General features: G+C 38.5%; 1 protein-coding gene across 1 annotated transcript in view; it reads right to left on the bottom strand.

The window, feature by feature from the left end:
• The window catches only part of MTFMT (mitochondrial methionyl-tRNA formyltransferase), a 30,482-nt gene extending 14,753 nt beyond the window's left edge, over positions 1-15,729 (bottom strand). Inside the window, exons 1-5 of the mRNA XM_081288715.1 lie at positions 15,478-15,729; positions 12,347-12,556; positions 9,987-10,109; positions 8,185-8,287; positions 6,976-7,051 (exon numbers count right to left, since the gene is read on the bottom strand). Of these exons, the coding sequence (XP_081144841.1) occupies positions 6,976-7,051; positions 8,185-8,287; positions 9,987-10,109; positions 12,347-12,556; positions 15,478-15,698 (733 nt within the window). The 5' untranslated portion in view covers positions 15,699-15,729. The remainder of the gene's footprint in view (positions 1-6,975; positions 7,052-8,184; positions 8,288-9,986; positions 10,110-12,346; positions 12,557-15,477) is intronic.
• Positions 15,730-25,367: the final 9,638 nt, after the last annotated feature.

Here is a 25,367-nt window from a genome sequence, read left to right as displayed (position 1 = left end):
TATATCATCTTGAAAAGAGTCTAGCCAACTCAGAAAGGCTGGTAAAAAATCACGAGAAAAACACCCAAGAGTTATGGGATAACATAAAAAAAAAAACTTACGAGTCATCGGGAGAGAAGAAGGTACAGAGATTCAAACCAAGGGAATGAGTAACCTGCTGAATGAAATAATTACAGAAAACTTTCCAGAAATAAAAAAGGAAACAGATATACAAATTGAAGATGCATACAGGACGCCGAGCACACAAAATCACAGTAGACCAACGCCAAGACACATTGTTATGAAGATATCCAATATACAGAACAAAGAGAAAATATTAAAAGCTACAAGAGAAAGGAGACAGATTACATTCAGGGGTAAACCAATAAGGTTAACAACGGATTTTTCATCACAGACACTGAAAGCAAAAAGGTCATGGAACAATGTATTTCAAACACTGAAAGACAATGGATGCCAACCAAGAATTCTGTATCCAGCAAAATTAAGCTTCAGGTATGAAAACGAAATAAAAATCTTTCATGATAAACAAAAGTTAAAAGAATTTGCAGCCAGAAAACCAGCATTGCAAAGCATTTTGAGCAAAACACTACACGAGGAAGAAATGAAAAACAATAACCAAAACCATCAGTGGGAAGTGCCTCAGTAAAGACAGAGGGCGAGGGGAAAGATAAACATGGAGAAACAAACTAAATTTTTTTAAAAAAAGGATAAATAATCAAACATGGATGGAAGTACAAACCATATATCAATAGTAACTCTGAATGTTAATGGCTTAAACTCTCCAATAAAGCGACATAGGCTGGTATCATGGATTTAAAAAACAAATCCAACAATATGCTGCCTCCAGGAGACACATCTGATTGGAAAAGACATACACAGGCTGAAGGTGAAAGGATGGGAAAAAATATACCATGCACACGGTCCTCGTAAGCAAGCAGGGGTGGCCATCCTCATATCGAATAAAATCGACTTCAAGACTAAGTTAATCAAAAGGGATAAAGAAGGACATTATATACTGTTAAAAGGAACCATTCACCAACAAGACATAACAATTATCAATATTTATGCACCAAATAATGGTGCTGCGACATTCATAAAACAAATTCTCCTCAAGTTCAAGAATCAAATAGACAACAACACAATAATTATGGGTGACTTCAACACACCTCTCTCACCATTGGACAGATCCTCCAAACAAAAGTTGAATAAAGAAACTATAGAACTCAATATCACAATCAATAACCTAGACTTAACTGACATATATAGAATATATCAACCATCATCAAATGGATATACTTTTTTCTCAGCAGCACATGGATCCTTCTCAAAAATAGACCATATATTATGCCATAGGGCAACCCTCAGTAAATATAAAGGGGTGGAGATAATACCTTGCATTTTATCTGATCATAATGGAATGAAACTGGAAATCAATGATAAAAGAAGGAAGGAAAAATCCTACATCACATGGAAAATGAACAATATGTTACTGAATGATCAATGGGTTACAGAAGACATAAAGGAGGAAATCAAAAAATTCTTAGAGATAAATGAAAATACAGACACAACATATCGGAATCTATGGGACACAATGAAAGCAGTTTTAAGAGGAAAATTCATCTCCTGGTGGTCATTCCTCAAAAAAAGAAAAAAAACCAACAAATAAATGAGCTCACACTTCATCTCAAAGCCCTAGAAAAGGAAGAGCAAAACAACAGCAAATGTAGCAGAAGGCAAGAAATAATTAAAATCAGAGTGGAAATCAATGAAATTGAAACAAAAGAAACTATTGAAAAAATTAACAAAACTAAAAGTTGGTTCTTCGAAAAAATAAATAAGATCGACAGACCTTTAGCCATGCTAACGAAGAGAAGAAGAGAGAGAACTCAAATTACTAACATACGGGATGAAAAAGGCAATATCACAACAGATGCTACAGAAATACAGAAGACAATTAGAAATTATTTTGAAAACCTATATTCCAATAAAATAGAAGATAGTGAAGACATTGATAAATTTCTTAAGTCATATGATTTGCCCAGACTGAGTCAGGAGGATACACACAATTTGAACAGACCAATATCAATGGATGAAATTGAAGAAGCCATCAAAAGACTACCAACCAAGAGAAGCCCAGAACCGGATGGGTATACAGCGGAGTTTTACAAAACCTTTAAAGAAGAATTAATACCAATACTTTTCAAGTTATTTCAGGAAATAGAAAAAGAGGGAGCTCTTCCAAATTCATTCTATGAGGCCAACATCACCCTGATTCCGAAACCAGACAAAGACACCTCAAAGAAAGAAAACTACAGACCAATATCTCTAATGAACCTAGATGCAAAAATCCTCAATAAAATTCTGGCGAATCGAATACAAAAACACATCAAAAAAATTGTGCACCATGATCAAGTAGGATTCATCCCTGGGATGCAAGGATGGTTCAATATACGGAAATCAATAAATGTTATTCACCACGTCAATAGACTTAAAGATAAGAACCATATGATCATCTCGATAGACGCAGAGAAAGCATTCGACAAAGTACAGCATCCCTTTATGTTCAAAACATTAGAAAAACTAGGGATAACAGGAACTTACCTTGACATTGTAAAAGCTATCTATGCTAAGCCTCAGGCTAGCATCATTCTGAATGGACAAAAGTTAAAGGCATTCCCTCTAAAATCTGGAACAAGACAGGGATGCCCTCTATCACCACTTCTATTCAATATAGTTCTCGAAACACTGGCCAGAGCAATTAGACAGACGAAAGAAATTAAAGGCATAAAAATAGGAAAAGAAGAACTTAAATTATCACTATTTGCAGATGACATGATTCTATACCTAGAAGACCCAAAAGCGTCTACAAAGAAACTACTAGAACTAATAAATGAATTCAGCAAAGTGGCAGGATATAAAATCAACACGCATAAACCAAAGGCATTTCTGTATATCAGCGACAAAACTTCTGAAACGGAAATGAGGAAAAACACTCCATTCACAATATCCTCAAAAAAAAATAAAATACTTGGGAATCAACCTAACAAAAGAGGTGAAAGATTTATACAATGAAAACTACAGACCCCTAAAGAGAGAAGTAGAAGAAGATCTTAGAAGATGGAAAAATATACCCTGTTCATGGATAGGCAGAACTAACATCATCAAAATGGCGATATTACCAAAAGTTCTCTATAGGTTTAATGTAATGCCAATCAAAATCCCAATGGCATTTCTTGTAGAAATAGATAAAGCAATCATGAAATTCATATGGAAAAATAAAAGACCCAGAATAGCAAAAGCAATTCTAAACAGGAAGTGTGAATCAGGCGGTATAGCGATACCAGATTTCAAACTATATTACAGAGCAATAGTGACAAAAACAGCATGGTACTGGTACCAAAACAGGCGGGTGGACCAATGGTATAGAATAAAGGACACAGAGACTAATCCACAAAGTTACAACTATCTTATAATTGATAAAGGGGCTAAAAGCATGCAACGGAGAAAGGATAGCATCTTCAACAAATGGTGTTGGGAAAACTGGAAATCCATATGCAACAAAATGAAACTGAATCCCTTTCTCTCGCCATGCACAAAAGTTAACTCAAAATGGATCAAGGAGCTTGATATCAAATCAGAGACTCTGCATCTGATAGAAGAAAAAGTTGGCTCCGATCTACATATTGTGGGGTCGGGCTCCAAATTCCTTAATAGGACACCCATAGCACAAGAGTTAATAACAAGAATCAACAAATGGGACTTACTTAAACTAAAAAGTTTTTTCTCAGCAAGAGAAACAATAAGAGAGGTAAATAGGGAGCCTACATCCTGGGAACAAATTTTTACTCCTCACACTTCAGATAGAGCCCTAATATCCAGAGTATACAAAGAACTCAAAAAATTAGACAATAAGAAAACAAATAACCCAATCAACAAATGGGCCAAGGACCTGAACAGACACTTCTCAGAGGAGGATATACAATCAATCAACAAGTACATGAAAAAATGCTCACCATCTCTAGCAGTCAGAGAAATGCAAATCAAAACCACCCTAAGATACCATCTCACTCCAGTAAGATTGGCAGCCACTATGAAGTCAAACAACAACAAGTGCTGGCGAGGATGTGGAGAAAAGGGTACTCTTGTACATTGCTGGTGGGACTGCAAATTGGTGCGGCCAATTTGGAAAGCAGTTTGGAGATTCCTGGGAAAGATGGGAATGGAACCACCATTTGACCCTGCTGTTGCCCTTCTCGGACTATTCCCTGAAGACCTTAAAAGAGCATGCTACAGGGATACTGCCACATCGATGTTCATAGCAGCACAATTCACAATAGCTAGACTGTGGAACCAACCCAGATGCCCTTCAACAGATGAATGGATAAAAAAAATGTGGCATCTATACACAATGGAGTACTATGCAGCAATAAAAAATGACAAAATCATAGAATTTGCAGGGAAATGGATGGCACTAGAGCAGATTATGCTTAGTGAAGCTAGCCAATCCCTAAAAAACAAATACCAAATGTCGTCTTTGACATAATGAGAGCAACTATGAACAAAGCAGGGAGGAAGAGCAGGAAGAAAAGATTAACATTAAACAGAGACATGAGATGGGGGGGGAAAGGGAGAGAAAAGGAATATTGCATGGAAATGAAGGGAGACCCTCATTGCTATACAAAATTACATATAAGAGGTTGAGAGGGGAATGGGAAAATAAACAAGGAGAGAAATGAATTACAGTAGATGGGGTAGAGAGAGAAGATGGGAGGGGAGGGGAGGGGGGATAGTAGGGGATAGGAAAGGTAGCAGAATACAACAATTACTAATAGGGCATTATGTAAAATTGTGGATGTGTAACCGACATGATTCTGCAATCTGCATTTGGGGTAAAATTGGGGGTTCATAACCCACTTCAATCTAATGTATGAAATATGATATGTCAAGAGCTTTGTAATGTTGTGAACAACCAATAAAAAAAAAAGAAAGAAATAAAGCAACTCCTAAAACTGAAAACAAACTGAATAAACAAACCCTAGTAGTCAAAGTAGATAATAAAAATATGAGGAAAAAAACAATCTTAAACATAGTAATTTGATTGTACATCTTAGTAGGATATAGTCTAAGGACAAAGAAAAAAATTACAAGAAATCTTAAATCTTAATAATTGCACTGTTAGTAGTAATATCAGTATTATAATATTGGAACTATTAAACACATAACAAATAAGTAGGGGTACTTGCACAGTGGAAAAGTATCACCCCAGAGATTATCTGTTAATTGCAGAAGGAAAAATGCATCGTTACACTGTAAAGATCTGGTGGTCACCATTCTAATCAATGATCAAAGTTAGCGTTTCTATGCTTTCTCTTAGCTTTCTTTTCATGCAACATGATATCATGACTTGCAAAAGGTTGGAAGGGACAAAAGAAATATTTTACTGAGTATATTCTTTTGAATGGTTTTAACTTCTGAATCAGGTGTATATTTTACATATTCAAAAATTAAAATTAAATCATAAAGAAAAATAAAAAGCAATGCCTAAGCTAGCACAAATGTTATTGAAATACAGTACCATCTATGAAATACTTTTTAAAAACTTCAAATCTGAATCTAGCCAAACCTTTAGAACTTCTAATTTATGCGAAATATAAGGGATATAAACTATACTAGAACGAAACAAATTAGATAACTGACTTGGTCTCTTCAAGAAGTTAATGATATAATGGGGGGGAAATAGTGGAGAAATTATTTTATTTTATTTATTTATTTTTGGTACCAGGATTGAACTCAGAGGCGCTTAACCACTGAGCCACATACCCAGCCCTTTTCTTTTTAAACTTTTTTAAAAAAATATTTATTTATTTATATTTTTTTTAATTTTTAATATTTATTTTTTAGTTCTCGGCAGACACAACATCTTTGTTGGTATGTGGTGCTGAGGATCGAACCCGGGCCCCACACATGCCAGGCGAGCGCGCTACTGCTTGAGCCACATCCCCAACCCAAAATATTTATTTTTTAGTTGTAATTAGACACAATATGTTTATTTTATTTAGTTATATGTGGCGCTGAGGTTCGAACCCAGGGCCTCACATGTGCTAGATGAGCACTCTAGTGCTGAGCCACAACCCCAGCCCAAGCCACAACCCCAGCCCCCCCCCCCTTTTTTTTTTTTTTTTTTTAACTTTTAAGACAGCATCTCATTGAGTTGCCTAGCGCCTTGCTAAGCTGCTGAACTAGCTTTGTACTTCCAATCCTCCTGCCTTATCCTCCTGAGCTGCTGGGATTACAACTGTGCCCAGTCTGGAGAAATTATTTTAAAGAGACAAAAGAGATATAACAACTAATAACTGGATCCTAAAGTTCTTTCTTTTTTAATTAAATAAAAAATTTCCCCTGAGTTCAATCCACAGCACTGCAAAAACCAACCAAAAAAAAATTACATTTATATAATTGGGGCCTAATTAGGACTGAAACTTGTGAAAAGAGATTTGAACAGTCTTGTGTTCCCTGGATCCTTATTAAAAAAAAAAAAAGCTATAAAATACATTTTAGTAATTATTTTTCTAAAGAAATGCATAGTAAAATACTTAGAGATAAAAGGTCATTTTTCATACTTGCAAATGAATAAGCAAAATTTAAAATACACACACTAAATATATATACAGAAGGAAAATATGGTCATATATTAATAATTTATTGGGATAAATTGACATTCATTATACTAGTTTTTAAATTTATTGCTACATTTAATATTTTTCAAAATAAAATTGTGAAAGTTGAATCCTTCATGAGACTATATGCTAAGAGGGAGAGGTGGAGCTTACCAACCATTCTTTGGAAAAGGACATACAAGTGGGCACTCACCCTTGTCAAAATTAAAGGAAAAGTACAGCAAAAAGCCAGTATTCAGATACCATCAGGACAAACAAAACCTTACACAAGATGTGAAATCTCTGCAGTCTCACTCACCTTGTGTCACTCCCTCAGCAGGCTGCTGCTTTCCATTTTTCAGACTTTCAGGCAAATTTTTCAAAACTGAAATAAGCTACAAAGAGAGCACATGATATATTCAAGATGCACAGAAAAGCAAAGCAGAAATATCTTATAGTTCAGCACCATGAAATTACCTATAATGTTAGCTGGGTGGCTACAGGTAGTAAACTGGCTTAAGCTATGTGAGGATGCAAGTTGAATTCAGTGGAGTTTTGGTGGAACTCCTCTCGATGGAGTGTAAGGCACTGATTTGTTTCCAGATAATTTGGGGCTTTCTCTGGCTGTGCAAGATCTCAGCATAAGGACAGCCTATGCTCAGCTACCTACATTCTTACCCCACAGAAAGCAGTGGAGCTCTCAGAAAGAATGTACTCTGGAGTTATACAGCTCTGTGTTCAAATCCCACTTCTACCACCTACTGCTGTCTTATTGTGCAGAAGTTATTTAACTTCTCTGTGGCATTCAATGTCATAATCTGTCAATCAATAGCAATTGTGCAAAGGTTTCTAGGAAGGGGGAAAAAACAAACAAACAGGGAATCTAAAACAGTTTTGGCACATGAGTTCATGCTCAATAAATGGCAGCCGATATTATCAGATCATTTCCAAGGGAGTGCCAAAATAGGAAGTAACATCTATAGTTATGGGGAAAAAATATTACACTATATAAAATTAGCTAGTTCAAATGAAAAATGTGAATTTAGTCACTAAGCATTTTTCTAGACCTATGGTTAACTGATTGAACAAGCTACACAAAGCCACAGAAAGAACAAAGATCATCTATAGAAGGGTGGTAAGCAGAATTTCAGGGCATATAGATGCAAATGACTAGAACCCAGGACAGAGGGAGAGGAAAAACTGAGTTACTTAGCAAATGACTATTAGTTCACTCCGACAGGCAGGCAAGGTACATATATGAGGAAGGAGAAAGAACCTGGGCAGATTAGTGTAAAGGCCTCAGTCCATGGATGATCATCTGTTTTATTTGAAAGCCTTTTTTAAGAACCCACTCTGCAAATCCGAAAAGATTTACATGAGACCACAAATATGAGGCTACTTTTTAGGAAGCCAGGAAAAGAAAACAATAGAAGCTTAAAATTACAAATCATAAAAGTGTTCTTTCCTCAGAACCACTTGGGAGACCTACTGAATGGGTGAAAAGCAGAGGAATATGGAAGAACTATACCATGTTGGCTCCTAGTCTTGATAACAGTGCTTCTAGTTCCGTGGCAGTGCTCTTGGGTGGCACAGGGATGGTCTCCTGCTTGAGAATTGGGCCTACATCAAATCTAGGGAAAATCAAAAGTTGATAATGTGACTACTATTTCTTAAGATCAATGTTTGTCTACATAGCACAAAGATAGTTTATTGCAGCTTACAAATTTGACTGTCAGCCATTAGCAAAGTAGAAACATCAATTTGAAAGAAGAGCAAAATATGGCCTGTACTTGGATTTTTTTTAAAGTAATCATTTCTTTTCTTTAGTTGTCGATGGACATTTATTTTATTTATCTATTTATGGTGCTGAGAATTGAACCCAGTGCCTCACACATACCAGGCAAGAGCTCTACCATTGAGCCACAGCCCCAGCCCTTACACAATGTTTTTTTATAGAAATCAGGTGTTCAAAATTTTTACTCCTCACACTTCAGATAGAGCCCTAATATCCAGAGTATACAAAGAACTCAAAAAATTAGACAATAAGAAAACAAATAACCCAATCAACAAATGGGCCAAGGACATGAACAAACACTTCACAGAGGAGGACATACAATCAATCAACAAGTACATGAAAAAATGCTCACCATCTCTAGCAGTCAAGGAAATACAAATCAAAACCACCCTAAGATACCACCTCACCCCAGTAAGATTGGCAGCCATGATGAAGTCAAACAACAATGACTGCTGGAGAGGATGTGGGGAAAAGGGTACTCTTGTACACTGCTGGTGGGACTGCAAATTGGTGCGGCCAATTTGGAAAGCAGTTTGGAGATTCCTGGGAAAGATGGGAATGGAACCACCATTTGACCCAGCTATTGCCCTTCTCGGACTATTTCCTGAAGACCTTAAGAGAGCATGCTACAGGGATACTGCCACATCGATGTTCATAGCAGCACAATTCACAATAGCTAGACTGTGGAACCAACCCAGATGCCCTTCAATAGATGAATGGATTAAAAAAGTGGCATTTATACACCATGGAGTATTACGCAGCACTAAAAAATGACAAAATCACGGAATTTGCAGGGAAATGGATGGCACTAGAGCAGATTATGCTTAGTGAAGCTAGCCAATCCCTAAAAAACAAATACCAAATGTCTTCTTTGATATAATGAGAGCAACTAAGAACAGAACAGGGAGGAAGAGCAGGAAGAAAAGATTAACATTAAACAGAGACATGAGGTGGGAGGGAAAGGGAGAAAAAAAGGGAAATCACATGGAAATGGAGGGAGACCCTCATTGTTATACAAAATTACATAAGAGGTTATGAGGGGAATGGGATAACAAACATGGAGGGAAATGAATTACAGTAGATGGGGTAGAGAGAGAAGATGGGAGGGGAGGGGAGGGGGGATAGTAGAGGATAGGAAAGGTAGCAGAATACAACAGTCACTAATATGGCATTATGTAAAAATGTGATGTGTAACCGATGTGATTCTGCAATCTGTATTTGGGGTAAAAATGGGAGTTCATAACCCACTTGATTCTAATGTATGAAATATGATTTGTCAAGAGCTTTGTAATGTTGTGAACAACCAATAAAAAAAAAAAGAAATCAGGTGTTCATAATTTATTTCAACTAACAAATTAACAATTTCATAAGGATTTTAAGGGCTTATGTTAGAAATTATGAAACAACAGAAAGGATATAAAAGCAAGGAAGTTGGAGAATTGAGCACTGTTCATTCACCCGTCGACTCAGGCACCCAAAAGATTGATATTAACATTTAAAATCAGAAAAATCTCAAGAAAAAAAATATGTTCTACCTTTTAGGTCTAATTTGCATAATTGTCACTCCAGTAATCAGGTCTCCATGAAGCACTGTATGGATTATAGGGGCTGGACCACGCCATCGAGGGAGGCAACTGGGATGGACATTCAATATGCCGCTGAGTTTGAAAATGCAGAAATTAGTAAGTCAGTGGCTTTACTATTTAGTTACTACTACCTAAACTAATATAATACTGCTCATCCTTAAGCTTTCCCAGAAATTAAAAAAGACCAGAGAGCTAAATCTAGTCTTGAATCACCTAAAAAAACATAAGTCACATGTAAGTTCACTCTCTTACCATAAAAAAACCAATGAAACTTAATTAAAAAACAAAGCAAAAACAACCATTCATTATTCCAAAGTGTTCTATAAAAGCTTGTGATATCTGGAAGTTTTAAAATGCATTTATTACAATATGAGAGGAACCCCTCAAACCATATTGTGCACATCACAGACATAAGAAATTATACTGATAGTTATATCGTTTAATTTCTGTTCATAGAATGCCTTAAGCAAGCTTCCTAAATCCCCATCTAATGATCTGTTCACCTTTGCTGTTTATCCCACTACACCTACCATGCACTGATGAGTAATTTAAATATTTTACTAATCTATCATTGGTTTGCCTCCGCCAGCATAAGCCTACACTTGAGTGTGTGTATGTGTGTGAGAGAAAGCCTTATAATTATTCTAAGTCCTACTGTACAGCCCAGTCCCACTCATCCAACAAATATTCACTGGGTACAATCTGTGTGCAGACACTAAGTGCTAGCTAGGGATTTAAGTGTTATAAAAAAACAAAAAAACAAAAACTCCTGCCCTTATATGCAAAGAGTGGAAGATAAACAATAAAACAAACAACCAAACAAAAAAAACACTGTATGTTAAAAGTTTGCCAGATGGTGCTGAAGTCTAGGGGAAAAAACAGCAGAGAAAGGGATAGGAGTACTGGGTGGGAGATAACAATTGGGGGGGGGCAGGAATACTGTGGATTAAATCTAGGACATTGCTCATGTACTTTAGCACTGAGTTAAATCTTCAGCTCTTTTTATTTTTTTGAGATAGGATCTCACTAAGTTGCCCGGCTGGCCTCAAACTTGTGATCCTTCCTCAGCCTCTCAAGCAGCTGAGATTACAGGCATGCACCACCATGCATGCCTTACAATTTCAATAGTGGTCTAAGAAAGCTTTACCAACAAGACACTTGAGCAAAGACAATGAATAGGTAAGGGAATAAGCCATGCAGATAGTCATGAGTTGCTTAATCAAGGGGATATGTCTTGAGAAACACACTGTGAGGTGATTCTGTTCTGTGAAAATTAGGGCATGTATTCACACAAACTAAGATGACAATGACATCACTGGGCAATATAACCTATGGGTAGCTATCAAATATGCTGCCATTGACTGAAATGTCATTATGTGGTGCATGACTATCATACAGGAAAAAAGCTTTCTAGGCAGATGGAACTTTAAATACAAAGATCTTAAAAAAGTAAATGCTTAGCACAATAAGGAGGTCAATGTGGATGGAATACAGTGAACCAGAGGAACAGTTCCTAGGTGAGGTCAGACAGCCAGAGAAGACAAAACATGTAGGTCCTCGTAAGCCAACAAAAAAATTTTGCCTTTTATTCTGAATGAAATGCTCAGAGGATTTGGAGCAAAATTACATGATCTGACTTGTGCTTTTAAAGGATCACTTTGGTTGCTGGGTTGGTAAAAGACAGAAGGGCCAAGGATAAAGGCAGAGATGACACAGGAGACTACTGCAGTAATGGAGGAAAGTGCAACTATGAGATGGTTTTGAAGGTAGAGGAGTAGAATATCCTGAAGGACTGAAGATATCCTGAAGGACTGAAGATATTCTGATGCCAGGAGATAAATCAAGAACAACTCAGGCCCATCCAACTAGAAGGGCAGAGTTGTCTTTACTGAGATAATGATTCCAAAAGGTTTTGGACATCTTGAACATAAGGTACCTATCAGACCTCAAAGCGGAGGTAAAGAGAATGGAATAGGTATTAGAGGCCTGGAGTTATAGGAAAGAGCTGTTCTGGAGGGACAAATTTAGGAGTTGTGTGCACATATAGAGAATTTCCTTTTTCAGTACCTGGGAATGAACCAAGAACTTTGTGCATGCTAGGCAAGTACTCTGCGGCTGAGCTACATCCCGGACTATATATATGGAATTTAAATGAGGTTAGATTAAAGCCCATTGAGTGTGATAAGGAACTCAACACACTTCAACAATTCATGCCAAAAGTATAGAGTTCAAATTATCAAATTTTAAATACCAGGTCCTTTTATAAAGACCAAAGTCTGTATACTGTATTTCCTTGTAAATAAACTTACTAGGGAAATTTAAGAATAAGAGTCTCACTCAAAAGTCGGCCAAAGGAAGCCACTACTCCAACATCGTACTCTCCAGATCCCACATCTGGCCACTCGTGCACTGGAAGCTGAGACTGCACAGCATACTGCTTTACTGGAAGTCCTTTTGGTGATGGTGAAGGCACTGTCACCACCTCCAGTTTTTCAATTAACACTTCTTCTTTGTTCTCCCTAAATTAAAAAAGATTAGAGAAAAATGTGAGAGCTCTAGGGCCATGGCTCAAAGGTAAGGTACTTCACACATACTGTTATTTATTATTATTATTATTATTAAATTCATGGGGGCTGGCGACGTGGCTCAAGCGGTAGCGCGCTCGCCTGGCATGCGTGCGGCCCGGGTTCGATCCTCAGCACCACATACAAACGAAGATGTTGTGTCCGCCGAGAACTAAGAATAAATAAATGTTAAAATTCTCTCTCTCTCTGTCCCCCTCTCTCTCACTCTCTCTAAAATAAATAAATAAATAAATAAATAAATAAATTCATGAAGCATTTAGGGCTAAATGATTAAAATGAGTGCAACCAAGAGACTGAATTTTTACTTTTTTATTTAATTTTAATCATTTTAAAGAATCACATTTAGACAGCATCATTCTAGAGATTTCCTATGCATATAAAAACATACAATTGGGATATTACACTTACTATTCTGTATTTTGCTTTTTTCCCCCTAACAATACTATATGTTATTATGTGAGTCTTTTTTAAAAATAATGTTCTAGTTGTGGATGGACACAAAACCTTTATTTATTTATTTATTTTCATGTGGTGCTGAGGATCAAAACCCAGTGCCTCATACTTGTGAAGCAAGCGCTCTGCCACTGAGCCACAAGCCTATGTGAGTCTTTTTTAATAAAATTGGTTAAATATCCACATGCTTGTATATGCTCTGAACATGTCTAAAATAAGAAACCGAAAGCAGTGGCTGTCTCTGGAGAGAAGTGAAAAATGGAAGACAGGGGAGGAAGGAAATGCCTTTTTGCTGTGCATCCTTTTGTATCATAACCACATGCCATTCAAAAAACACAATACTTGTTTTTTGTTTTTGCAGTGCTAGGGATCAAACCAGGGCCTTGAGCACTCTAGGCAAACACTCTACCAATAAGTTACATCCCCTTAAATTTTTTTAAAATTTTAGATATGGTTTTAATTGAATTTAATTCAGAAGGAGGTGGGGAAGTACTGAGCACTAAACCCAGGGGCACTTTATCACTGAGTTATATCCTCAACACTTTTTTTTTTTTTAAAGAAAGAGTGAGAGAGAGGGAGAGAGAGGGAGAGAGAGGGAGAGAGAGAGAGAGAGAGAGAGAGAATTTTAATATTTATTTTTTAGTATTTGGCGGACACAACTTCTTTGTATGTGGTGCTGAGTATCGAACCTGGGCCGCACGCATGCGAGGCGAGTGTGCTACCGCTTGAGCCACATCCCCAACCCCCCCAACACTTTTTTAAAAAAGTTTTATTTTGAGATAGGGTCTGGTTAATTTTCCAAACTTGTGATCCTCCTATCTCAGCCTCCCCAGTAGCTAACATTACAAGCATGTAGCATTGCTCCAAATCCCGAAAGAACAAATTAAAAAATAAACCAAATTCATCCCATGAACATCACTAGCATTACCTCATTCTTCTTACCTGCTAGAGATTATTCCAGTATACTTACATTCCTTCATTTATGGGTGCTGGGGTTAAAACCCAGAGCTTCACACAAAAGTGTCACATTGTACCACTGAATACACCCCAGCCTGCAGGGTCTGAATGTTCACTTATTAAACAGGCATGCATATGTTGAAGAATTAAGAGAAAAGGAATATATACCAGGGCATTAAAAAGAAAGCATATAGCCAAGTGTGGTGGCACACGCTTGTAAACCCAGTGATTCAGAAGGCTGACACAAGAAAATAGCAGGATCAAGGGCAGCTTGGACAGTTAGTAAGACCCTATCTCAAAATACAAACTAAATAGGGGGGAGGCAGTACCTCAGGGGTAGAGTGCCCCTGGGTTAAATTCCCAATACCACATACATACACACACACAGAGACATACACACCCCAAAACAATCAAGCAAACAAGCTTAGAGTAATGAAGCTGTCAAGTGAAGCATCATCAGAAGGGTCAGTGTCAAATGCATGTGGCAATATGGGAAACAAGATAGGAAGTGTGTGCAACCAGAACATGATGTGAAAGGTGTCCAGGGGTGTGTGGAGAGAGGAATACAATAAACAAGGGATTCTAAACATACAGAAAGAAGTGATGAAGTGAGATACAGAAATGAGGTGGTGGTGGGGGGTATCAGGGAAAAAAACAGAATGGAGAAAGAAAAAACACAAATTGGGGAAAGAAAGCAGAACACTGTATGGTATTGCTACCACACACTATGGAGTTTGGGGAAGGATGAATTTCAAACAATTTCTTCCTCCCAGTAAACAAGATGTTAAATTTCATACATACTAAATGTACTCCTAAGAATTCTAATTTATAAATGTATTCATTAAAAAAATTGTTTTGGGGATGTCCTCCTTTCAGGCCCAGAAAAATGGGTCCTGCTGTGTACTAGGTGGACCAAGGAACAGGAGATGCAGGTGCAAAAAAAGGTGCCAAGCCTAGATATTTAAAAAAAAAAAAAAAAAAGCCCTAAGGATTAGAGGCTACAAATTACATGGCTGGTAGGTAGCAAAATGATTGGAAAGGGGAGAACTCTGAAGTCAGAACTGATTTGGGCTCCAATCAGCTCAGCTGATGACCTTGGGCAATGCCTTAACCTGAGTCCGATATCCGCACACCCAACACCGGCAGGGAGGCGGTAGGCCTGGTCCGAGGTGCTGCAGGAAAAGTGCCTACCACTGGCTCGGCACCCCCGGGTGGCGCTTGGAAAACCGACGGCGCAGGGAGTGTAGACCCGACAGTACTGGGCGCCCAAAGCCTGACCAGCAGGTGTGGCACACCTTCCCGGCGAGCCGAGACGCCGAGATTTGGGCCTATGCCACCAAGGGGCTGCTGCTTTCCACCAAGAGGAGTCCAAACACTCCGGAGACGGTCGCACAGGGTCAGCAAGGACACCTTCAGCGCCAGGCCCCCCAGCCCGGCCCGGGTACCTGGCGGCGTGCAGCGCCCGCAAAGTCTCCTGGGCGAACTGGTCTGTACCGAAGAAGAGCACACGCCAGGGCGGCTTCTCGCGGACTCGGGTGTCCCGGCCGTCCTCCCCGCCGAGGGACCCGCGGAGCCTGGCCCGAACCCGCCACTGCGAGGTCGGCCTGCCGCCCGCGGCGCCATGACCCAACCCTGGTCCCCAGCAGCGCCGCACCAAAATCCTCATAGCCTCTGCCCGCCGCGGCCCACCCCGCGCAGGCGCGTCGGGGCGGAGATAAGCGCTCAGGGCGGGGCCTGGAGGGAACCCGATGGGCTGGGCCTGCAAGCGGCTGGGGGTGGGGCCGGTCTAATTGGAAGCTGACCAAAGAATTTGCAGGTTCCATCCTTGTGTTTATATGCACTATTTAGCCAATATCCCAAATCATGTGCTTTCAGACAATGAAACCTTACTTATTTATTCAATGAGGTATCATTTTCTCAACCATCATAACTAATATTTACTGAGTACTATGTGCCACCCTTTGGCTAAGAATTTAATATCCATTATTTCAGTTAATCCTCACATTATATGTCCGAGGTGGTTATTTTCCATTTTACTGTACAGAAACTGAGGCTCAGTAAAGTTAAGGACTTATAAGTGCTTAAGGTCTTTCTAGTGTCTAAGGTCTGCACAGCTAGTAAATGGCTGAGCAGGGGTAGGACCCTTATTCCTATAGCTCCAAAGCCTGTGATCCCAACCATTTGGCTTTCACAGCAATCCTAGTCTGGATTTTGCACCTGAGAAAACAGGTTTGGTAACTTGCCCATAATTACCTTAATGAGTTGAAGGCTCCTGCTTTTCCACCCTGGTATTGGGAATTGAACCCAGGGGAACTCTACCATTAAGCTACAACCCAAGCCCTTTTATTTTATTTTTAAATTTTGATACAGGGTCTCACTAAGTTGCCCAGGCTGGCCTTGAACTTGGATTCTCCTACCTGAGCCTCCTCTGCTGCTGGAATTACAGGTGTGCACTACTAGGTATTGCAGTCTTCTCAAATATTCACACATCCATGAAAATGGCTTTGACTGTAGAGCAGTACAAGGGGTCCACCCTAGTCCTATTCTTACTGCCTTCCCCATCAGACAGTCTTAAACCCAGTGACCATGGTCCAGATCTTTTTGTGCACATCCTTGCTCCAGTGCCTTTGCACATGCTATCCTTCCTAGACTGCTCAACCATGTCTCTTCCTTTCTAAATAGTATTCATTCTTCAGAATACTGATCTCTTGCCTCCATGGAGGTTTTGCTCCATGTGCCCACCCCCTTTAATACTGTGTAAAGACCTTTGCTTTTTCATTTGGGTTTAGCTTAATTGAGGAAAGTTGTTTGATGTGTGCATAGGCATTAACAGATTTTCTAGTGTTAAGAACTCACCTATGCATTCAATAGAGAGAGAGAAAGAGGAAGAGATTCCATTGGTTCTTCTCATTTGATCACTAAAGAAGATAAGTGAAATAGGACCCCCAAGCCCTCTGTTCCCTTAATCAAGTTCTGTTCCATTATCCTTTCCTATGATAAGTGAATGTGATTCTAACATTTAAAAAAAAAAAACAGTCTTTTCCCATACAATAAGATCTTAAAATACAACCCCAACTATCTGGCTTTTCACAGTAGATTTTGGCTTCTTTGTTAAATGTGACTCTTTGTGTTTGTTTTTGTGTCATTTCTTCCCATTTTTTTTTGCGGGGGAGGGGGTGGATGGGAGTGGGGATGGCGGTGAGGGTTACCAAAGATTGATCGCAGGGGTACTTAACCCCTGAGCCACATTCCCAGCCCTTTTTATTTTTTGAGAAAGAGTCTCATTAAGTTACTTAGGGCCTTGCTAAATTGCTGAGACTGGCTTTGAACTTGAGATCCTCCTGCCTCAGCCTCCTGAGCTGTTGGGCTTATAGGCATGCGTCACCACAGCCAGCTGGATTTTTAACTCCTTGCCTTAGAGAGCCTGCCTTATGTCACATGTAATTTTCAGCAACCCCCAAATTCTCCCATGTAGCTCTGCCCTCTAGAACTGGCTTGAACCACTTGTCCTCAGCCTACCACACAGTGACTGCTCTCTGAGGAATTGATGCCAATTTATTTTCCTTCCTCCAGAGAGTTGCTTCCCAACATTAACATTGAACTTTCTCATGGATGGCTTTTTGATTTGCAGCAAATTTCTTTAAAAAAAAAAAAAAAAGGAAAGAAAGAAAAAAAGAAAGAAAAGAAAAAAAGAAAGAAAGGAAGGAAGAAAAAGAAGAGAAAAGCCAAATATATTATTGTAATAGCTGAGGTTTTCCCAGGCCATTTCCCAGTGAAAATATTTCTGAAACTCTTAATAGTGAGTTAGGGGCTTAAGAGGAGGGGGGACCACTTCCAAGCGCAAATATATGCCCCTCTGGAACTACCTTAAGCACAGAGAAAAGATGAGGACTCTGGTTGGAATGACAAGAAAATTTATTGTAATAAATTAAGACTCCCAAAAAGCATCTCCAAGGGGAGAGGAACCCAAATAATGCTGTCAGTTGATGCTCCAGTTTCCAGAAATTTCTATTCCCTGATGAATAGTGCATGTGTGCACAACAAATAGCAGTGCCACTGACTGAGAAAGAACCTGTGTGGTGGTGAACATCACAACAGTTCATCTTCTGGTGCATTGAAACAAGTGTTTAGAACAGAAACTGGAAATAGTAACAGTGGGAGTGGCCACCACGACTGTGGGGCTGGAGGTAGCAGGGAACACGGCCTGTCCCTGTTCCCATCATCCCACCCTGGGCCTAACTTGTGTGTATTATTTCCGTGGGGTGAGACCTACCATAGACCTAATGTGTGCGCGACAGCGCGACTTTTGGTGTTGAGTCAAAAGCAGGGGACGGAGAGAGCTGTGGGAACGATGAGGCAGTGGCAGGAGGAGGAAGATGGCCAGAGCTCTGGTTAGTAAGGGGGCTGATGCCTGAATCCACAAGAACTTCTGCTTGTGGCCAGAAAGGCAATGGCACATGTGACCAGGGGAAGGTCTGCCATACACAGGCATTGGCTCAGTGCCTGGGTAAGAACTGATCGGAGGGGCACAGTTAGTGAAGGCTTTTAGGACAAACCTCCCTGGACAGCCGCGGCTTGCGCTGCACCGCCATCTCCTGCCTGTGGTTGCATCAGAATTCCGATAGGAGGCGCTGCTCACCACCTTTCCTGAAGGTGGAGACTATTCACTTCTGCACCTCTGACAGATTGTGCCGTGGGGTACTGGCCTGTGTGGCTTCAGCAGATGTCATTCGCTAATCTGTCCAGCTGCTTTGTAAATCAGCGCTACAAGGCCACACATTCTTCCACTTCTCCCACCCCTGAATGGATGATACACAAATGCCAAATCTCAATAGAATCTCCTCCACCAGGAATTTGAAGAGGCAGCAGGAGCCCACGGGGCGGGGTGGTGAGACTAGAGAGGTGACAGGTATCTAAAGGACACCAGGAGACCCAGAAAGAGAACCCAGATGTGGAACCAAAGGTAAGAGAAGTAGCCCAAGGATGTAGAAATTTCCAGTTGTTGCTGAGGGTCAATCTAGTAAATCAAGGAAATATCTGAAACTTAAAGAGGGCTAGGGTTGTAGCTGCGTGGTGGAGTGCTTGCCTCACACTGGGTTCGATCCTCAGCACCACATAAAAATAAATAAATAAAGGAGTTGTGTCCATCTACAACTAAAAATATTTTTAAAAATAAATGAAGAGGGGGGCTGGGGTGGTGGCTCAGCAATAGAGCACTCGCCTAGCACGTGCGAGGCCCTGGGTTCGATCCTCAGCACCACATAAAAATAAATAAGCAAAAATAAAGGTATTGTGTAAAACTAAAAAATAAGTATTTAAAAAAAAATAAATGAAGAGACTAAATGTTAGACGGAGTTGGTTTGTTCCTCAACTCCGATCACTGCACAAAAGTGCTTTCCAGTGTTAATAAAACTGTATATTGTTAACAAACAGAAATAGTGGTTCTTTTTGTAAAATACCTTTGCCTGCCTCCACAAGGAAATTAAAAGATTTCATGTTTAATGCAGTTCATATTTGGACTGGTTTAGAGACTGAGGGAAACTTACTTAAATTTAAATAGTGGTCTTAAAAACTCTCAAAAATAAAAGGAGGAAAAAAGAAAAAGTGTTCACTGAGAATAACGGGGTTCTAGTTACTACATGGTGTCCAGTTACTAAGACAAAATAGAGAGTGAAAGATAACCAGGGCTGGGGTTGTGGCTCAGCAGTACAGCGCTTACCTACCACAGGCGAGGCCCTGGGTTCGATCCTCAGCACCACATAAAAACAAAATAAAGATGTTGTATGCACCGAAAACTGAAAAATAAATTTTAAAAAATAAAATAAACAAATTAATTAAAGATATTGTATCAAACTACAACTAAAAAATAAATGTTTTTTTAAAAAAGAAAGATAACCAAACACGTATTAGGGCAGCCCTAAGAAATGGTTCTGTGTAAGATTTTTACACCAAGATATTAAAAGTTGTACTAAAACTTGATATAAAAATGTAAGAGAATAAAATAAAAATGACAAGTTAATTTAATCATTTGATTATATCAAATACTTGGACAAATAATTTTTTTTACTAAATATGGCTTAAAAGAAAATTATTGCATATATCTGCCAAGGAACTCCTTTCCAGAATATATAAAGAACTCTCACAAATCAATGTAAAGGAGGGCAGATAAACGAAGTGGACAAAGAAGTTTTACATTCTGAAAAAGATGATATCCAAAGGCCAATAAGCATATCACTTAAAAGGGAAATACGAACTAAAACCACGATATATGTAAATACAAAGATGGCTAAAATCCGAGATAAATCAAGTATTGGTGTTGATATGGAGAAACTAATTCTCATACACTACTGGTGGGAGAGCCACTCCAGAAAGTCATTTGGCAGGACTTTCTGCTAAGGCTGAGCATGCACACATCCTTTAACCTGGTGATTTTACTAGTGTACACATGTTCCCCAAAAGACAAGTTCACAAATGTCTTAGCAGTATTCTCCGCAATAGCCCTAAATTGTGAACAACTGAAAAGTCTGCCATGAATAAAAAGTACACGTAATTGAGGGGTAGTCACAAAATAGAATACCATACAACAACGAGAATAAACCACCTCTAGCTACCAGCAACAGCAGGATGAATATCACAATGTTTGGTGCAACAACACAAAAAAAATACAGGAGTAAGTGCTCCTATTTACATAAAGTTCAAAACACACAAACATGGTAATAAAGTCAAGGCAGCTGTTAGGTGGTGGAGATCTAGGAGGGTACCACAAGGGCTTCCAGGTGCTGTTCCATCTCTAGCTCCACAGTGGGGGCTTATTACACAGGTATGATCAGTTTCACTGTGGAGAGGATAATGAAGATGTTATAAACCTGATTGTGGTGATGGTTGCATAATTATGTAACCATACTAAAAATCATGAAATTTTGTACTTTAGGTGAAGGTATGTGAATTATATCTCAATAAATCTCTGTTTAAAATTGTTCTTGTTAGGTAGAGGGAAATGAAAGGAGGGGAAGGCAGGGTATGTGGGGATAAGAAAGATAGTAGAATGAAACAGACATTATTACTTTATGTATGTATGTGACTGTGTGACCAATGTGATTATATAACATGTAGAATCAGAAAAATGTGAAATTATATCCCATCTATATATGATATATCAAAGTACATAAGTGCATTCTACTGTCAAGTATAACTAATTAAAACAAATAAAAAATTAAAAAAAAATTATTCTTGTTGGGATTGGGGTTGTGGCTCAGCAGTAGAGTGCTCGCCTCACACATGCGAGACCCTGGGTTTGATCATCAGCACCACATAAAAATAAATGAATAAAATAAAGGTATTTGTCCAACTACAACTAAAAAATAAATATTAAAAAAAGAATTGTTCTTGGGGCTGAGGATGTGGCTCAAGCAGTAGCGCGCTCGCCTGTCATGTGTGCGGCCTGGGTTCGATGCTCAGCACCACATCAAAAACAAAGATGTTGTGTCCTCCAAGAACTAAAAAATAAATATTAAAATTCTCTCCCCCCCCTCCCTCCCCCTCCCTCCCTCTCCCCCTCCCTCTCTCTCTCTCTCTCTCTCTCTCTCTCTCTCTCTCTCAAAAATAAAATAAAATAAAAAAAGAATTGTTCTTGCTGGGTGCAGTGGCACCCACCTGTAATCCCAGTAGCTCAGGAGGCTAAGACAGGAGAACTGTTCGTTCAAAGCCAGCCTCAGCAAATTAGCACGGCCCTAAGCAACTCAGTAAGATCCTGTCTCCAAATAAAATATAAAATATTCCACTGGGAATGTGGCACCCCTAGGTTCAATCCCTGGATCTCTGGTACAAAAAAAAAAGTTTTCTCATCTGTATTAAAACATACTTTTTTGTTGTATTCAAATTACAATAAAATCAATGCAGTAAAAAGCGTTTTAACTTATGTTTTATGAAATTAGTTTCATTTTAAACTAAAATGTAAAGCTTTAAATAATATTGTAACCTTCATTTATTTAGGGCATGTTTAAAATATGTATGTAAGTATTGAGTTATATTAAAATTAAATAAGTGGGAAAGAAGGAAGTTTATTAATAAAGTACTAACATCCAATTAATACTCTGATCAGATGCATGATCATAAGGATACTGCCTGTACTCAACACAAGGTAGTAAAAAGATTTTTATTTGTCTTTTGCATGGATGACAGTAAGCTTTTTGCTCTATCTTCCCAAATATATAGTTTAGGGTGTTTTTTCCTTTTTTCTTTCTTTCTTTCTTCTCTTTTTTTTTTTTTTTTTTTGGTGCTGGGGGTCAAATTCAGGACCTTGTGCATGCTCAGCAAGTGCTCTACCACTGAACAAATGTATATACATTTTTAAAATTTAGATTTTAATTTTAGGTATGCTTTAAAGTTAGAAGTGAATAATAGGTCAGAAATCATGTAGTCTAGTTGCATCACCTAGCACCTAGTGATTGAGGTGAAAACATAAAAGCTTAATCGTGATTGTCTAAAGTTACAGAAAAATATTTTGAACAATGTACTGAATATCTTAGGCAATCAATGTATGTCAAAAAAGATTGTAATTCTTGAAAATTATGTAAATCAAAAAAGTTTTGGGCTTTGAAGCTATCCATTAACTACCTAAAAAAAAACACATGTAAAAAAGGTATAAAAATAAAGGTCCCTTCAGGGACCTTTCTTAGGAACGGGCATTGAACCCAAGGGCACTCAACTACTGAGCCATATCTCCAGCCCTTTTTATAGTTTATTTTGAGACAGGATCTTGCGTAGTTGCTTAGGGCCTCACTAAGTTGCTGAGGCTGGCTTTGAACTCGTGATTCTTCTGCCTCAGCCTCCCAAGCCACTGGGATTGCAGGTATGCGCCACTGCACTGGGCTACAAATGTATATTTTATTATTTTTATTTTTGTAATTGTAGATGGCAGAATGCCTTTATTTTATTTGTTTATTTTTATGTGGTGCTGAGGATCAAACCCAGTGCCTCACACATGCTAGGCAAGTGCTCTGCCAATGAGCTACAGCCCCAGCCCAACAAATGTATATCTTAAAAGAATCTATTAATTTTTACAACACTTTTGGGGAAAAAACTTCAAATAATAGTAAACAACAATAAGGATTTCCTCACTTCCAGAGAAGTTAGAATTCCTGACATTTGTTGTACACCTCCGTTGTGGTTGCACAAAGCATCCTGAAACTCTGGTTAACAAAATAGCCAAAGCTGTGGTCACTTGTTTTTGGACACCGTGTTGCCTACCACACAATTCGCCCACTTAAAGTGTACATGCCGATGGCTGGTGGTGAATTCAGGGTTTGCATGAATCCCTACAATCAATTTTAGAACATATCCATTCTGCCAGAAAGTAATCTCGTTCCACGTTCCTAACACTGCAGAACAAGAAAGGAAGAAAAAAAGAAAGAGCACTAATTTACTCTCTGTCTCTAATGTACATTGCAATTTGTCTATTCTGGACATTTCATACAATATTTGGTCTTTTATATCTGGTTTCTTTAATTTACATATGGTTTAAAGGTTCAGATAGCACACATTAATATTTCACTACTGAATAATTCCATTGCTCATTTATTCATCAGTTGGACTTTGGGTTGTTTCTACTTGTTGGTTATTATGAATAATGCCACATACATTCATGTACTCATTTTTGTGTGTAAATATGTTTTCAGTTTTCTTGGGCATATAACTAAAAGTGGAATTGCTAGGTCATCTGGTAATTCAGTTTAGCTTTTGGGACAGTCGAGCTGTTTTCCAACATGATTATACCATTTTACGTTTCCACCAACAGTGTATCACAGTGTACCAGGAATGCATCCCCAGTTTCTTAAGGAAAAAAAAAATGTTTAGTTGCTTGTGGAAGGTGGAAACTGACAAAATGACTAAAAAGTTTGACATTTCTTATGTTACTGAGTAATACATCTTTCAAATTGAACTTGTCAAAGAGAGCTGTCTCGCAGAATGATTAAACTTCAAGGACATCGATGTAGTTAAAGGGAAAGCTGATAGACTTTGGCTTTGTTCTACCTTTAGACTCTGACTTAGTTGGAGACTGAAGAAGATATTTGGTTATACTATAACTAGGATCAAGGGGTCAAAGTAATAGAAATAATTAAGGATTACAAATGGGGGTCAATGACATAGGAAATCTCAAATCCTATAGATAAGATAAAAGAGAGAAAGGTAGTGACCATAGAAAGTCTTTTCTTGGAGTGAGTACATCCTTTTTGTTAATTGTCATGCCATTTCCAGTCCAAACTTCTCATGCTTTGCAAATATTTCTGAAATGCTTCTGGAAAAATATGTACCTGTTGAAAAGCATTTGTTCGCCGACATCATTTTACTTTGTCATAGAGATAGATGGCTTTCCTCTGGATACCCACCATTCCTCTCCACAATTCTGCTACAGATCAGACCATCAGGTCAGAGCTTAAGCACCTATTTTCTAAAATTCCCTCACTAATTCCACTATTTGATTTCCCCCTTCTGGGTTTAATGTAAGAATTAGTCTTTCAAAGAAAATATGTGGTTCCAGCCCCGGCATGGGGAGTGGGGGTCAAGGGTAGTCCTGAAGGAGGAATGGCCTCGGCGAAAGAGTTGGGATGACAGGTTGCAAGTTACGAGCAACCTCCAGAAGACATCTCTCTGCCCCTGGAGGGACCTTTATTTTTATACCTTTTATTACAGGTGTTTTTTTAGGTACTTAATGGATAGCTTCAAAACTTTTTTGATTTACATAATTTTGAAGAATTACAATCTTTTCTGACATACATTGATTACCTAAGATATTCAGTACATTGTTCAAAATATTTTTCTGTAATCTTAGACAATTCATGATTAAGCTTTTACGTTTTCACCTCAATCACTAGGTGCTAGGAGACGTAACTAGACTACATGACTTCTGACCTATTATTCACTTCTAACTTTAAAGCATACCTATAATTATTTCATTAACCTTTAACTTTAAAGCATACTTATAATTATTGGTAAGCTTTCTTACTTCTAAACTAAAATCCCAGTAAAACACACTTAAAGTAGTGAAAGTCTATTATTTAAAAGCCTACTACTCTGAAGTGTCTCTAAAATATATCTATGTTAATTTTACATTATTCCATTTTTAATTTCCAAGGTAATTTCCTTTTTCATATGACCTATTCAACTGCTTTCTTAAAGAATTTTCTTGATCCTTGGTCAAAGCACACCAATTCTTATGTATTTGTAATCTTTAACTAAAGGGCAGACTTTATACCTCAACTCATTTGTCATTTATATTAACTGTGTTTTCCATCATAAGTTTCTGTGTAAAGCAAAGGAGGGTCTATTGGTTGGG

This window comes from Spermophilus citellus (genome assembly GCF_964194105.1).
Source record: "Spermophilus citellus genome assembly, chromosome: 4".
Lineage (NCBI taxonomy): Eukaryota > Metazoa > Chordata > Mammalia > Rodentia > Sciuridae > Spermophilus > Spermophilus citellus.
The sequence above is the reverse complement of the archived record's forward strand: the minus strand, read 5'-3'. Positions and strand labels throughout refer to the sequence as shown.